Below are 14,911 nucleotides of genomic sequence, written 5' to 3'. Positions count from 1 at the left end.
TCTTCCTTTCTGGTTCCACACCAATAAGCCCAGCTTCCCATTTGTTTCTCCCACCACAAGTCTGTTTTGCACATGTAAAACTAACTACGTAAGGCTTTTCAGTTGTTGTATATGTGAATTATAGGTGAGGAGAAGTTCCTTTTAGGCTCATACAGAGAATCCGTGGACATGTGGAAAAGATCTCTTTGTGAAATCAAAGCAAAAGGTAAGGGATAAAATCTGTTTTGGGGGTAGAGGGGCTAAGATGTATAACTAATTTATGTAGTTACTTGTGACTCTCTGCCTTTCACAAAAAAGGAAGCAAGAGACATAACGAATGCATATCTGAAATTAAACTGAGATTTGAACAAAGTTTGGTCATAACCGAAGTGATTAATCCCTGAAAAATTCCATGCATTTCTGTTTTAATATCAGAGTTTTGTTGTGATTATGAACTACTTGGTACAGAAAAGCTGTAGGTATATTATTTCTAAGCAAGAAAGAGAAAATTAAAAACAAGTGAAAAAATGAATTCCTTTAGTAGCTGTAAAATCAAAATACTTGGTGTTTAGAGACAAACAAACCAAAATAGTATGTGGCAGGAGTTTATTTAGGAGTTGATTTGAAGCACATACTCCAGTCTCTTCCCAGGCATCGTGAGAAAAAATTTTTGCTGGCTCCTAATGATGAGGAATACCTCATGCAGAAAGAATTCAGGGTATTGGAAGCTTAATGGTTGTCTGGGCAATTTCAACATGTTTTAGGCATCCCTTCTTTGAAGGCTAGGCTCCCTTGAGCTCTCCTGACATTGTCCGTGTCTTAGCAGTTATACACTGTATTGTCTTGAAAACTGCCAGATCTCTTCAGTAAAATTAGAAGTAAAACTGTTGTGGATGAGAGTTAAGTTGCTAATAACGTAAAGGTTGTGGGAGGATCGTAACTCGTACAATAGCTGCTCCTCAGGTCTGCTCCTTCTCAGAGTATATGTTTATATAAATATGTTTTTGGAGAAGGAAGAACTAGTACTTTCAAACCTGCTGTGTCTGTTTTCATGTTTATTATTTCTTTTCTGACTGCTTTTTTTTTCTCTAAATGCAGGAGGAAAAAGGATGTGTTTTCTTCAGACTAGGTATTATCTTGCAATATTATTTTGCCACCTGTATCAATACAACTTGTGTGAGGCTCAAGGACTCTGTGATCATCTGGTAGGAGAGATTCTAAGGCGATCACAGCTCTCAATGAGTCACATGGAAAAATTCTCTGGTATGTTTATGTTGCATAGAAGTTTGATAAGGTATGTTGGTACCGTTTGGATAACCTACCTTCTTATTTCTGTGCCATCACACACGCTTGACAGCATGCTTTTCTCTTTACACTGGACTGAAGTCTGTTTTCAGTGACTGTAAAGATCTTTTTCTGATCCTCAGATGTTCTTTCAGCTGCACTTGTTGGACTAAGTTTAGACAACTTTCCATGTTAGTTAATAGTGAAAGCATGGCCTGTTAAGTGTTCATACGTTCAAGTCTGCTCAAGGAAGGACTTTGGATAAGGAAAAGCAAGAAGGAAATGATATGATTTTATATTAATGTCACGTTTACATCATGTTACAACATAATGAAATCTTGGATTTTAGATTGGCCACCAGTCCTAAATTGACAGTGGCATTGTTTTGCAGATGCTTGTAAGACTTGTTCTTGTTTTTTTCTATTAAGTAAGAATATGAAATACCAATTTCCAAGTTTAAACAGTTTGATTTTTTTGACTCGGTGCTGATCTGAATTTAGATACTATAGGTACATCTGTAGTCATTAAGAACCTAGTATAAAAGTCATATTAATATAATGTACAATTACTGTATTAGTGTAAAAGAGTTAGCTCTTTAAGTCCTGAGAGCTTGTAAAGAAATTAAGTAATACCATAGTTTGCTCTTTTTAAAAAAATGTTTTATAAGCTGTGATTAGACAATTTTAGCATTCAAGTTTGAAGTAATTTTCCTCAAAACATCTTGAATTGATGTCTGTTTTTTTAGATACCAAGTATTTCCAGCATGAACTATGGATGGTAACAGACGTTGATACCAAAACTGCTATGGCTGTGATTCGATCCATGGCACGATTCATGGCTGCTTATTTCACAAATCAGCTGCTTTATATCTTTCCCCCACACAATGTTGACATCCTGTACCCACTTCACATCACTCAAGGTATTTTCTCTAAGAGAAATATAATTTGCTGTGCTTAACTCTTATAATTTTTTACATATATATCAATGCTGTCTGTTATTTTTCAGCACCATTGACTGTAAAGATAAAATAACTTACTTATTGCAGATTCTTTTTTTGAGGGGTATATGTGTCTATGTGTATGATTACTGTTTTGAATCTCTGGATTATTGATAGCATTTTTGGTATTCAAAGTTAACAGATTGATGTGTGCAATTTAATTATGTTATCCACAGAACAGAATCATAGAATAATTAATGTTGGAAAAGACCTTTAAAATCATAGACTGCTACTGTTAATCTAGCACTGCCAAGTCCACCTCTAGGGGTGCAGACTCCCCCACTCACGGGCAACCTCTTCCAAAATTTGGCCCCTCTTTCAGTAACAAATCCTAATCTAAACCTCCTCTGGTGCAACTTGAGGTCATTTCCTCTCATCCTATCACTTGCTACTTGGGAGAAGAGACCAGCACTGACCTAACTAAAGCCTCCTTTCACGCAGTTGTAGAGAGTGGTCAGGTCTCCCCTCAGCCTCCTCATCTCCTGGCTAAACAATCCCAGTTCCCTCAGCTGCTCCTCATATCCCACATTCTTAAGAAGAAAAATAGCCTACTCTGACCTTGCTTTTAAATCATACCATGAGCTGCATCTCTCTGCTGCAGAAGAACCCCATAATGTGCCTCCCATAAAGGAAGGAGCAATTGTACACTGAAATGAATCCAGAAGCATGTGAACGTATGAATTCTAGATAATTCATCTGAATGCAGATTCATTTAAAATTTATGCATGCAAATTTATTTAAACTTTAAAATGTTTGCATTGTTTTCGTTGTGTCACAGACTTATCTGCTCGTATTATTCCTCTGCAACACTGTTTGGTTACCAGAGCTGTCAGGGACCAGAACCTTTCATCTGTGTGGACAGCTGAATATGCTCTTGATTTATTCTTTATTGGAGGGCTTATTCCAGAGGCTGTGTGGTTAACACACAGACTTGGAGACTGGAAACTGTCTGTTTCAATTGGTGTGGCATATCAGCTGTATTGTCAGGACTCTGATGAATTATCCAGGTGAGTTTGATCTTGGAGTTAATATACTTTATTTTGTTATTAATGTTGTTTGCATGAAGTTTTTTGTAACAAGGCATATCCTTTGCCTCAAAAATTCATATTCCCAGACTCCTAGTAGGTGTAGAACCCGATGTGTAAAGTTTAGTTATTTTGTCATAGAAAAGCTCTCAAACACAGTTTTGTTAGATTATCTATGGGTTTTACTTTGTTGTTAATGAACAGTTTCTTGTAATACTTTCAGACTGAAAACCAGAGAATATTGCCTGCCATTAAGCTTATCACCAATGCAGACTTTTCAGGAAAAGTTACAGTCTTTGTTAGGACAGCCAGTTACTGCTGAAACGTCAGGAGGTATTAAATTCAAGCAGTTTACAGGTACATAAAATTATAAATAATTGTAGTTTTTTTTCGTGTTATTTCACTGCATATTCTGTTTATTGTCTTCAAAAGAAACAATTGCCTCATCTCCTCCAATGTGTGCATTACTGTTATAATGTATTCAAATGTGCTCCTTTGTATGTGCGTACAAGTTTTTCATCACATAACCTAACTTAATACTTTAGTGCACAAGTCCCTCAGTTGGCTAGATCAACCTGTCCTTGTTTACGTTTTACAGAAAATTTACTGGAACTCTCTTTACTCCTTACACGCTTTCTCTGAGTCTGGAAACCACATTTCAATTTCCTGTCAGCAGGTGGATGTTAATTAATCTTTATGTAAGCCATATTGCAGACACTATGTAGATTGTTCTGTTGTACTTGTTCCCAAAGATTTTATTTCAAATTTACACGTACAGAGATATACATGCTGTATATAACAATCTGTAAGTATGATAGATAGCGGAAAGATTTGGCAGGATGTACTTCAGGACAAGCAAGAAGAGTAGAAATGGAGGTAGTAAAGAAAGTAGAGGATTATAATATTCTGCCAATTTCTGGACCCAATTAATGATATATGTTAAAGTTCCTGCTACTTCTAATAGGAAAACATGTAATTCTATATGAGAGATGAAACAAATACATTTCTTTTTCCTTGATCATCATGCTTATTGGTAAAAGAGTTGCTATAATCATTATTAATGGTATACGTAGTTTTTGCCTCCTTGGTGAGACACAAAATTGTATGCCAAGAATTGTGTGCCAGGGAAATGCATGGCTGAAAACTTCAGTTCTCTGTTTAGAAAGGCAAGAGATTCCACGCTAATGTAAAAACTAAAACTAATAATCGAATACTCTTTTCAAATGTGTGAGATGTTCTCTTAAGGCAAATAGATGCAATGTATAATTGTAATAGACAAACGTAAATTCTAAGACCGTGGCTTCATAATTTTAGAATGAAGGCCGTGTGTTATTGAGTCAATTAATTTATCGGTTTCTGTGCTTAATATTTTATAGATCCCATTGAAGAAGAAGATGCAAATGTTCTTTATAGTTCAATACAGGAACTACTGAAAGCAGCTGTTATGGCAGGTGCTGATATTCTCTCGGAGACATTTCAGCTTTTGATGGATTCTGCCAAGGATCTTAGCAGAAAATTGTGTGGTTTAGTTCCAGATGGCCTTTATCTTCCAGCACCACCATTGTACTGTCCTCAGCCAGCTTCTCTCAGTGAAGTAAGTGTGCACAATAGAAGTTTCCTGCGTCTTTGTTGAATATATTATGACATAATCATGGTCTTTATTCTGATTACTTTCTTTTTTTTTCTGTCTGTTTTTTCCATGTCCATTCATTTTCTTACCTAGTTCCATAGTTATAAATATGTGTGCCTCTGTTTTTTTCCATAACAAATCCCTGCTATAAAGAAGAAAGGAAGTATTAGGAGCAGAAAAAAAAACGTTTAGGTGAGATTCCGTATTGTATATGTCCTTTCTAATTTGGGGGCTTGATTTTGCTTTGGAATTTGCATTTTTTAGGAAGACTGTGATGACATTCTTTTGAAAATTGAGAGAGAAAGTCGTCAGAAAGTGTCAGGAGTCCTTCAGCGAATTATCTTACTCTTCCGCGCTGCTCATTGTTCCTGCCCTGCAGCACAGTGGTACGTTGCACAGCTGAAGTGGGCAAGAAAAGTTATGCAAAAAGTAAGAATTTAATTTCAGTATTACTGTCAAGCTTGCAATTGCACTTTCTACAGAAGGCGGGGGGTGTGACTGCCTTCCCTCAACGCCCCTGTGCCATTGTTCATACAGTGATCTGGACCAGAAGGCAGTCTGACTGACAAATATTTCCTTCTGTTTGCTTGTTGCATGGTCACATGTTTAATGCTGTCATGGGGAAGTGATCAGAAGTACCAGCTGAAACAAGAGGGAAATCTAGTCTGCCTTGGTTGCTAGCAGCCTGGACTGTATTGGATTAAACTGGTTTCTTAATTGTGATCTTAGTTCTTATACTTTGTTGCTCTTGTATTTCTGGTAATCATGAGTACTGTGCAAACAAAAGCACTTTTTGTAAACATATTCCTTCAAATCATTTTCGAAATACTTATTTGAAGAAAGTGGAAAATGAGCTTAAGGGAATTTTATTGACCTTGGCAGTATTCTGCTAATAACTGAGAGGCTGTGCATATAGTAGTGATACATACAAAACTTGAATTTATTTTTATTTCAATCTTTATTGTTTATTTCTTTATTTTTACTATCTATAGATTCGAATAAAAGGATCTCTTCCTTTGCTGAGTCCATTCCCAGAGACTTTGCTTCGTTACTCTAATTTCTGCACTGTTTTCCGTAGATCTACATCTTCTGGAAAGCATCAGTTTGATGATACTACCTGTAAGATTTTAGGTCTGTATGCAATAAGATAAAATAATTTAGAACTGGAAAAAAGAACAGAAGTGACAATCTACAGGTGCCAAGAAATACTTAATAGTTTGAAATAGTATACTGCTGTGTGTGGAGAGACACATTTCCTTTTCCAGATTTTATGATAGTTGCCAAAACCCTTAATCTGAAAGTTGCTGTCTTAGATTGTTGTGCGTATTGTAGGTGTTACAGATGTGAAAGAACATGAACACTAAGTGGGACTAATGAGCTTCAGACCACTACTGAAAACTCAAGAATGAGTAATTTTTTTTCTTTAATTAAGTTAAGATAGTATTAAATCCTTTCTTCAAGCTAGTTTATTTCATTTATTTAACTAAAATCTCACCATATTGCATGTTTGTGTTATAGGTTGGTTCAGAGAGCTATGTGCATTGTGTTGGATGCTTCATGTTCGTGAAAGATTATCTGACAACTGTAGGCAGTACCAAACTGCAAGGGAAAATATTAACAATCATAAGGTAATTATATTACTAATATAGTTAAGATACGTTTTAATTGCATAAATCTATAAGAAGAAGTCTAAAGGTCTTCTGCGTATTTCTGTGAGAACTTTTATCTCCGTAATAGGACAGAATTACCACTATGTTATAATGTGCAGAATTTGATGCTACAGAATAGTGCTGTCCATGCGAACTACATCTTTCTTATAGTATTTCTGTTGAGCTTCTCGTTAGTATTTAACTTGGATAACTGAAAAGATACTGCTAGAAGAGCAATAGTTTCCACACTTATTTTCTACCCAAGTATTTACTAAGTAAATAAGTATTTTTTTCATTTGATTAAGATATTTTGGGCGTTTCCTGACCAATGTATATTTAACACACACACAAAAATGTTTTTTTTCCCTTTGTTAAGATACATGATTTTCAAAAAGAATAATGAAAATGTTAAAATTTAATCTTGTGTTCTGTACGTATACCCTCATCAGTTAATATCAAGGTCAAAGAAGGAAAAAAAAGAAACTGTTAGCGGGATAACTTGTCATATATTCTGTAACAGCACAGTTATTGAGTTTTGTTCTATCTTGTCTACCAATTCAACTGTCCTTGTGAACAGTTCCTTTCTTTTTGAAACAAGTCCAAAATTTCTTTTCACCAGAAAAATCAAGTTTCAAATAAACCAGATGGCTCTGTATGAAACAGTAGAATATTCTGATTGTTCTGTGCTTTGTCCAGCAGTGACAAAGAAGATGGAAACCCCTGACTGTTTCAAAATACACTAATCCATCTTAAAATCCTCTTGGCTGGCTTAAAGATCTTGCTTTCAAAAACAAATGGGAAAACAGACTCTTCAGCAGAGCGTTAATAGAATTATTTTCTGAGCTTGTTTAAAAAAAACTCCTTTCTTTTTTTAAATATATGTTATATATTTAATGAAGTTATATGTTGTGTATGTTTATATGTTTATATATTTTATGAAGCTTTTGAAGGGGCTGGAAAACAATTCCTAGGAGCAGATGAGGGAACTGGGGTTGTTTAGCATAGAGAAAAGGAGGCTGAGGGGCAGAGCTTATCATTGTCTACAACTACGTGAAAGGAGGTTGTAGAAAGGTGGGTGTTGGTCTCTTCCTCCCAAGTGACAGGGGACGGGACAAGAAGGACTAGCTTCAAGTTGTGCCAGGGGAGGTTCGAGATTGAACACCAGGAAAAATTACTTCATCGAAAGGGTTCTCAGGCACTGGAAGAGGCTGTCCAGGGTCGTGGTTGAGTCAGCATTCCTGGAGGTATTTAAAAGATGGCTAGATGAAATTCTTAGGGATAGGGTTTAGTAGTGGACAGGTGTGATTTGACTCAATGATCTCAAAGGTCTTTTCCAACCAAGCAATCTATGATTATGATCCGTTACAACCTTGATCTGTCTCCTGGCATTGTATACTTCTCTGTTCGGCAATTAAATTAGAGATGTTTATCATTGCTGGGAAGTATCATTACTATTGGCAATGTATGAGTAATTTAGCTGAAATATATTGTGTATATCAATTATATGTTGCATATCAATATGCAGCATATCTATATATGTTTCTATAGCAAGGTGTTTTCTTTTAGGATCCGAAGAAGAATGAATGTGATGCCTCCACAGTTGAGCACTGTCTGAATGCAGTGGAGTGGGCTTGTCGAATGCTTCCTTTCTGCAGGTTCATGAATGTTGAAGAGTTAATTCAAGATGTAATTTTGAGTCTGCTTGGACAGTTGCCACCACTGAAAAAGGTAAAAGATACTAAAGGTAGAACAAAAGCAATAGAGATTATCAGAAGTGTAATCGGAATCACAGAATCACAGAATCACAGAATCACAAGGTTGGAAAGGACCCATTGGATCATCGAGTCCAACCGTTCCTAACACTCCCTAAACCATGTCCCTAAGTACTTCATCCACCCGTTCCTTAAACACCTCCAGGGAAGGCGACTCGACCACCTCCCTGGGCAGCTGTTCCAGTACCCAATGACTCTTACTGTGAAGAATTTTATCTGATATCCAACCTGAACCTCCCCTGACGGAGCTTGAGGCCATTCCCCCTTGTCCTGTCCCCTGTCCCTTGGGAGAAGAGCCCAGCTCCCTCCTCTCCACAACCTCCTTTCAGGCAGTTGTAGAGAGCAATAAGGTCTCCCCTCAGCCTCCTCTTCTTAAGGCTAAACAACCCCAGCTCTTTCAGCCGCTCCTCGTCAGACTTGTTCTCCAGCCCCCTCACCAGCTTTGTTGCTCTTCTCTGGACACACTCCAGAGCCTCAACATCCTTCTTGTGGTGAGGGGCCCAGAACTGAACACAGTATTCGAGGTGCGGTCTCACCAGTGCCGAGTACAGAGGGAAATCATCTTGTAAAAGCTGCTTGTTAGACTTCCTGGTGGTGTAAGTTCTACTGAAAATTATACCTTACTTTTATGTTAGCTGTTTGAAAAGATACTTTGTTTTGTGCAGGTGGCAGAGATTTTCGTAAAAGCATTTCCTAAACCTGAAGATATAAGAGTTCCATTAAGAGATAAATATCATGGACTTCAGCAGCGATTCCAACAAAGTATTGTTAAAGGTAATGTGTGTCCTTTCTCAGAAAATATTAAATGAACTTTCTTTTTACCCTAGTTATTAACTTGTAACGATACCTTCTTTCGTGCCACGTGTAAAACAATTATTATAGTTTTCAGTTGGAAAACTCAAAGAGAGTTTTATGGAAAATTCTATTTTCTTTCTGATATGTCTTATACCAGTAATAGAATATCCTGACTTCCATGTTGATGGTGTTTCTTCACTTCATATCAGTTCCTGTTTGTATTTCTAAATGGCTATAATTTATGATGATTCAGAGTTCATTCATGTCTTGAGAGACTAATTGAAAACTGGGAAGTTTGCATTTAAAATATCTTGGTTTTTTTCCTTTTGGTAGGTGCTGGAAGTGAAGAAATGATGTCTGTTGTTATACAGGTTACTGAAAAAGCAAGGTTGAAGACCTTGAGACGTGTAATAAGGAACATAGGCCCCATAGAAATTAATATCTGGGAGCCAGCAGAGGAGGCAGCAGCAGATGATGAGGAACACTGTTATGACAGATTTTCAGTAGGCACTAGTCTAAGCGGAAGCACGCTTACTGATCTTGGGAGTTCTCAGGTATACAGTGATGCTGACACAGCAGATACACTTTCTGATCCTTTGTTTACTGAAGAAACAAGAGCTCGAACACCTTCAATCCAAAGGTATGAAAGAAGTTGCAGGAGAAAGCTTTCTATTTAAATTTAAAAAAAACCCCTGTTATCCCTTACTGTTCAAATAATCTTTTCACCAAACAGGGTAATTATTGTTGTGAGTTATTTATGAAATAAAGAATGACATATTTATCAAATTTTAGAACTACTAATGTTATCTCAGTTATTATATGACTAATATGTTATTGAGGTATAAATTATTATCAGCTGTGATTCATATAGGATACTGCTGAGTTCCTGTCTGTGTAAAAATACGGATTTTGCATTTGATTTATTTGCCACCTTAACATTGTATTGTAAATTCGGGGTTGTTGGTTTCCCTGTTTTAAACAACAGAGGAAGAAAAGGAACTGATATTGCATTTATTTAGTTTTTCATGTAATTCTTCTTAAAATGGATTTTGGTGTCAACAGTATGTATGTTTGTTGTCTTACAGGGATGATGAACATCACAGACAAGGAGAAATATATAGCAAAAATACCACGCACAAGATAAAAGCTCATAACTGGAAAGCAAAACATAAGGACGAAATATATGGAAAAGATGTGCATAATCACTGTAATTTGCCTTTAGTTGGTGCATGGGAATTTGAACGTGATGATGATGAATATGTTATTTTTTTAGAACTCTTTTTGAGTTATGTTCTTGAGAGAGACCTGATAAGGTACACTGACCTTGCAATTCCATTTCTTACTAGCTTTTCTAGACTTCTTCGAGAGCATCAATTAAACTCTCTCTTTTTTGATGTTCATACAACACTAAAACGTCGACAAGGCAAAACTAGAAGCCGAAGTGTGTTTAGAGCAGGGTCTTGCTATACTGTTGCCCTGGTATCTTGTGATCCTGCAACAGCGTCTGTCTGTAATGAAAATACTTCGGAAAATCCAACTATTGTACAGTCCATTGTACAGACAGCAGAACCTTCTGTACATAACCTAATGAAAGGATTTAATGAAGGATTGTTTGGTTTAAAACGCAAGTCAATTTACAGAACTCAAAGAGACAATCAAGAAGTCACTGTTGCACCAGAAAGCCACACCTTTCCTAACCATACTTCCTCTAGTTTGCAAATTCAGGCAACTTCTCAATACATTTACAAAACTGTTGATATGGTTGATACTGTACCAGGAGAAGAACTAACTATAGAGTTAATGGGTAAGTTGAGCAATATTGCAAAATTGCTCGAGTGGATGATCAGGTGGTCTGATAAAAGACTGCTCTGGGGTTCAAATAAACAAGATTCCTTAGAAGAAATTCTCCCGATGGTACATGTGAAAACATCAGCAGCTGCTGTCCTTACTTCTTTCTGGCTATTGGAACAGTTACACAGAGATGGATCTCAAGCAAGGAGCATAAAATTTAAGGTAAGAAAGTGGACGGTTAAGTGTTAATGAATTGTGTGAGTTAGTTATGCCAGTAAAGAAAATCACACGTCTTTTACCCTGTGGTTCTGTTCTCAATAAAGCCTGGAATATTGATTAACAGTTTACTTGAAGGGTTGCTAGGAAAAGAAACATTACAGGAATACTGTAGTTCTGTTTGTTGGCAGCCTGTTGTTAGAGATTAAAGATCTCTTTGGAAGTCCTATATAAATTCTAACTAATTTATCTAGATACCACATTATTTGAGCAGATTCCTACAAGTTCAGCTCTTTTGTCTAGTTTTAGGCATCAGCTTCGAAGTAACCTAATATTGGAGATAAAGTATGGAAAACCAAGACAAAGAATAAAGAAATAGTTTCTTTGGGGAGACTTGAATTTAAAGTAATTTCTCTTTGAGGACAGTGCAGATACAGTCTAACTGAAGTATTTAAACTAGCTTAAGATGGGTGAAGAGGAAATTTGGAATTTCTGTCCTGAACTGTTCCACAGAGAGTGTGTTAATGTAAAAGAAGAGATTTGCTAGAAGAACCTGATGAGCATTGGTTTATTTTGTATTTAGGAGTGTCTGGATCACTTACCCTCTTTAATTAAGTCTTCACAAAAGGATTTGAGGGAAGAGGGTTGTAGGCGTTTTTAGGGAAAACACTTCTCTGATATCAAAAGAGATTTTTGTTTTCATTTTGGTTTGTATTTTCTGTTTGCACTGACTAATGCTTCCTGTATTTTACTCACCACGTAACGGCAAAATTTTGTGCTAACTCTGTGTTTATATATGAATTTTTGCCTCTCATACTGTCTTCAGTGATAATTTTAGAGTTTTGTACTGCATGTGATCAAGGCAAAATCTGGCTGTGTATCTCTACATAGAGTGTATTTGTCACATAAAGTATTTGACAGTTGTAGCTCCATTGACACTGAAAAATTTCTCTTATTTATGTTTCCGTTGAATAATTCAGAGGACTGTTGCTTCGCATAATGTAAGAAGGGACAAAACTCAGATTCCACAGGCAACTGTAAATCCAGAATTACTCAGCTCTATAGTACAGAAAAATCCAATTTGAAGTTAAGCATAAATATGCTGTGTTAAATTGTTTGAGATTTTTTTTTTTAAGTATCAGGTATCTTCTTTCTTAACTAGTGAATTTTCATTATTGTTACTGTTATTAATAGAGCCTGGATAATCAAAGTTTGAAAGAATTTGCGTCTCTGTCAGAAGCCCAGTCTAGTACAGAAAAAGAAAGTAGTGTGGATGAAGGGTCTTCCATACTGGTCAGTCCTCCTCTTGATGTCCAGAGTGTACAAGCCTGTGATGACCTTTGTGAAACTGACTTTGGGTAATTTCTTTTTTAACCTAAGAACTCTAGTTAGTCTTAATTCCTCAGCTAAGCAGCATGAACAGTTTTACTGTTATTACGTGTTATATACATGTTTAATTGAGTGCAAAGTCAAACTCACACGTATTGTTTACAGATGCCTGAAGCAGATTAAATGCATTAGCAGATGTACCTCGGGGTTGAAAACAATGTTGTAGTTGCATATGAAGTCAGTTGTGCATGGTTATTTATAAACTTAGTGATGTGGAAATGGAATCTAGTTTTCTGATGTGATTGATAAAATGGTTTTCTTAAAGAATTTGGGTAACTTCCACTCTCTTTAGTGTAATTTTCTTTGCATTAAGATGAGAGTTCACAACATTAGTTTGTTTTTCCCAGGATCTATGATATAGGTCTGTTCATTTCAGCTGTATGCATTTAAGAAAATAGGTGGAAAGGGCAATAAAGATTTTATTTATTAATATCTTACATAGTTCTGAAGATGGAGATGCCTTATCCTGAAGTCCTTTGTGACATATTGCTTCATCTTTTGCAGCACTAAATAAACAAAAGATCTTTGAGTATACTGAGACATTGCTGGGTGTTTTCTTTGACATACATTTTTATTTTTAATAAAGTTTTAATGAGGGAGATGAATGTAATCTTAAGCAGTAGATTTTGAAGTCATTGTATGTGTTAGATAAATATTTCTGGAAACAGCCCATCTTAAATACTGTAGCATTAATGTCAGTAAAATATCACAGCTATATAAAAAAACTATTAATCTTGGTTTAAGTAAAATTCAGAGAGAAAACTTATATGAATATTGATTATATCACAACGGTGTTTATTTTACAATTATGCAGTGGCATACAAGCTCAGAGGAACAGCATACTTGAACTAAGGAATTATTTCTATTGTTACTTACCTTTTGTAATTCCAATTACCAGAATGTCTACAGAATCAAAATATTTTGATAAGAAGGAATATAATCTTGGGAATTATCCTGTACCTCATATGACTGAAGATATTAATGAAGTGAGACCTTTTGTTCAGGAGGAGTTACATGTAACATCAGAAAAAGAAGGTTTGTTTTTATGATATATCCTTTTACTATGGTCTGACATATAAAACAGTAGGAGTTCTGCTTGAATAGGGTTTTATGTCCCTCTGTCTAACAAAAAAATAAATGAATTTTCATTGTTCTATTGAAATTATTGTATCTGTTTTATATTATATCTAAATGTTATGCAGATGCTTTCTCAAGACTTTCTGATCAGTTTTTCACTTACGCAACTTCTTGCTATAGAAGTAGGACCATGTATATTGCCCAATGTATATTTCAGTCTTTTGTTTACTCTAATTAAAAAAATACTCATGCAACTGTGTAAAATACTGCTTGAAAATTCTAAGAGTTGAGTGTGTGTAGGTTAAGCTTATCATGACAATAAGCTCGGGGTTTTTTTCACCTCCTGGTTCCTTCAGGTGGATGCATCATCACTAGTAGTAACACAAGTTTTGAATTTGCCGAGTCATCTTTTAGTCTCTTTCTTCTCACTAAAGAAACAGTGGACCAGTGTGACTAGTTGACAGAATTCACATAAAAGTGCTATATATCCCATCCTTTTCTGATACAGAGTAATTGTGTTTATTTTGTAGAGTTCTTTGAGGAGCCATATGAAACTTCAAAGAGCTCCAACAGCTCTGTCAAGATCAAACCTATAGAACATCAGAGAGGAAAGGCAAGTTGCTTTATTGCATAGAAGCATCAGTTACTATGAATACTCTTTTCAAAATATCCTGAATTCCTCATACGCTTAAGAAACTGGTGGCTTAAAGCATTTAGGATTAGTGAATTTTTTTCCTGCTTAAACCAGTAATAAAAGTCACAAGTAATTAAACGATAATAAAGTGAGATCTGCTGTGAGCACTTTAGAAAACTGATTAGTTGTTTGTAAAACTAAATTTATATATGCCTATGTATGTATAGTAGTTACAAGTAAAAATTACATGAAATCTCTGCAATAGATAACAATGCATATAAAAAGACCAGATTATTTATGCATACATATATACAGAAGCATATAAATAAAGAAAGAACACCAGATGATCTTCAGATTAACAGACCAGATTTTTATGTGTATTTTGTTGTACTGGAAAGCTGTATTAGCAACTTTTTTGTCTTAAAACTGTGTGTTGCCTCTGAAGGTGTCACAGGCTGATTGAATAAAGAGTACTATTTGTTTGAATGCTTGCTTGTTTTCAAATGAAATATATAAAGATGTTTATTTTGCTCTTGCTGGAAAACATAGTCTGGATCTTAAACAAACCTTGTTTCTTCATGCATCATCTTCAGTCATAGGTCTCCTTCTTCAGAAATCAGCTAAGGGGTATTATGCTGAAATATGAACTGCAATGCCATTATCTTACTTGCCT

General features: G+C 35.7%; 1 protein-coding gene across 4 annotated transcripts in view; it reads left to right on the top strand.

Moving 5' to 3' along the window:
* Positions 1 to 14,911, top strand: part of CPLANE1 (ciliogenesis and planar polarity effector complex subunit 1) — a 65,316-nt gene that overhangs the window by 14,610 nt on the left and 35,795 nt on the right. For 3 of the 4 annotated variants that reach the window (XM_054054232.1, XM_054054231.1, XM_054054230.1), the window contains exons 14-29: positions 125 to 205; positions 1,078 to 1,242; positions 2,009 to 2,182; positions 3,039 to 3,267; positions 3,509 to 3,642; positions 4,662 to 4,879; positions 5,180 to 5,344; positions 5,908 to 6,046; positions 6,434 to 6,543; positions 8,131 to 8,292; positions 9,002 to 9,110; positions 9,465 to 9,771; positions 10,217 to 11,144; positions 12,333 to 12,496; positions 13,426 to 13,562; positions 14,135 to 14,217. In XM_054054232.1, coding sequence (XP_053910207.1) covers positions 125 to 205; positions 1,078 to 1,242; positions 2,009 to 2,182; positions 3,039 to 3,267; positions 3,509 to 3,642; positions 4,662 to 4,879; positions 5,180 to 5,344; positions 5,908 to 6,046; positions 6,434 to 6,543; positions 8,131 to 8,292; positions 9,002 to 9,110; positions 9,465 to 9,771; positions 10,217 to 11,144; positions 12,333 to 12,496; positions 13,426 to 13,562; positions 14,135 to 14,217 — 3,305 coding nt within the window. The remainder of the gene's footprint in view (positions 1 to 124; positions 206 to 1,077; positions 1,243 to 2,008; positions 2,183 to 3,038; positions 3,268 to 3,508; positions 3,643 to 4,661; positions 4,880 to 5,179; positions 5,345 to 5,907; positions 6,047 to 6,433; positions 6,544 to 8,130; positions 8,293 to 9,001; positions 9,111 to 9,464; positions 9,772 to 10,216; positions 11,145 to 12,332; positions 12,497 to 13,425; positions 13,563 to 14,134; positions 14,218 to 14,911) is intronic. The other variant, XM_054054235.1, reaches the window with a different exon arrangement.

This window comes from Cuculus canorus, chromosome Z (genome assembly GCF_017976375.1).
Source record: "Cuculus canorus isolate bCucCan1 chromosome Z, bCucCan1.pri, whole genome shotgun sequence".
NCBI lineage: Eukaryota > Metazoa > Chordata > Aves > Cuculiformes > Cuculidae > Cuculus > Cuculus canorus.
The sequence above is the reverse complement of the archived record's forward strand: the minus strand, read 5'-3'. Positions and strand labels throughout refer to the sequence as shown.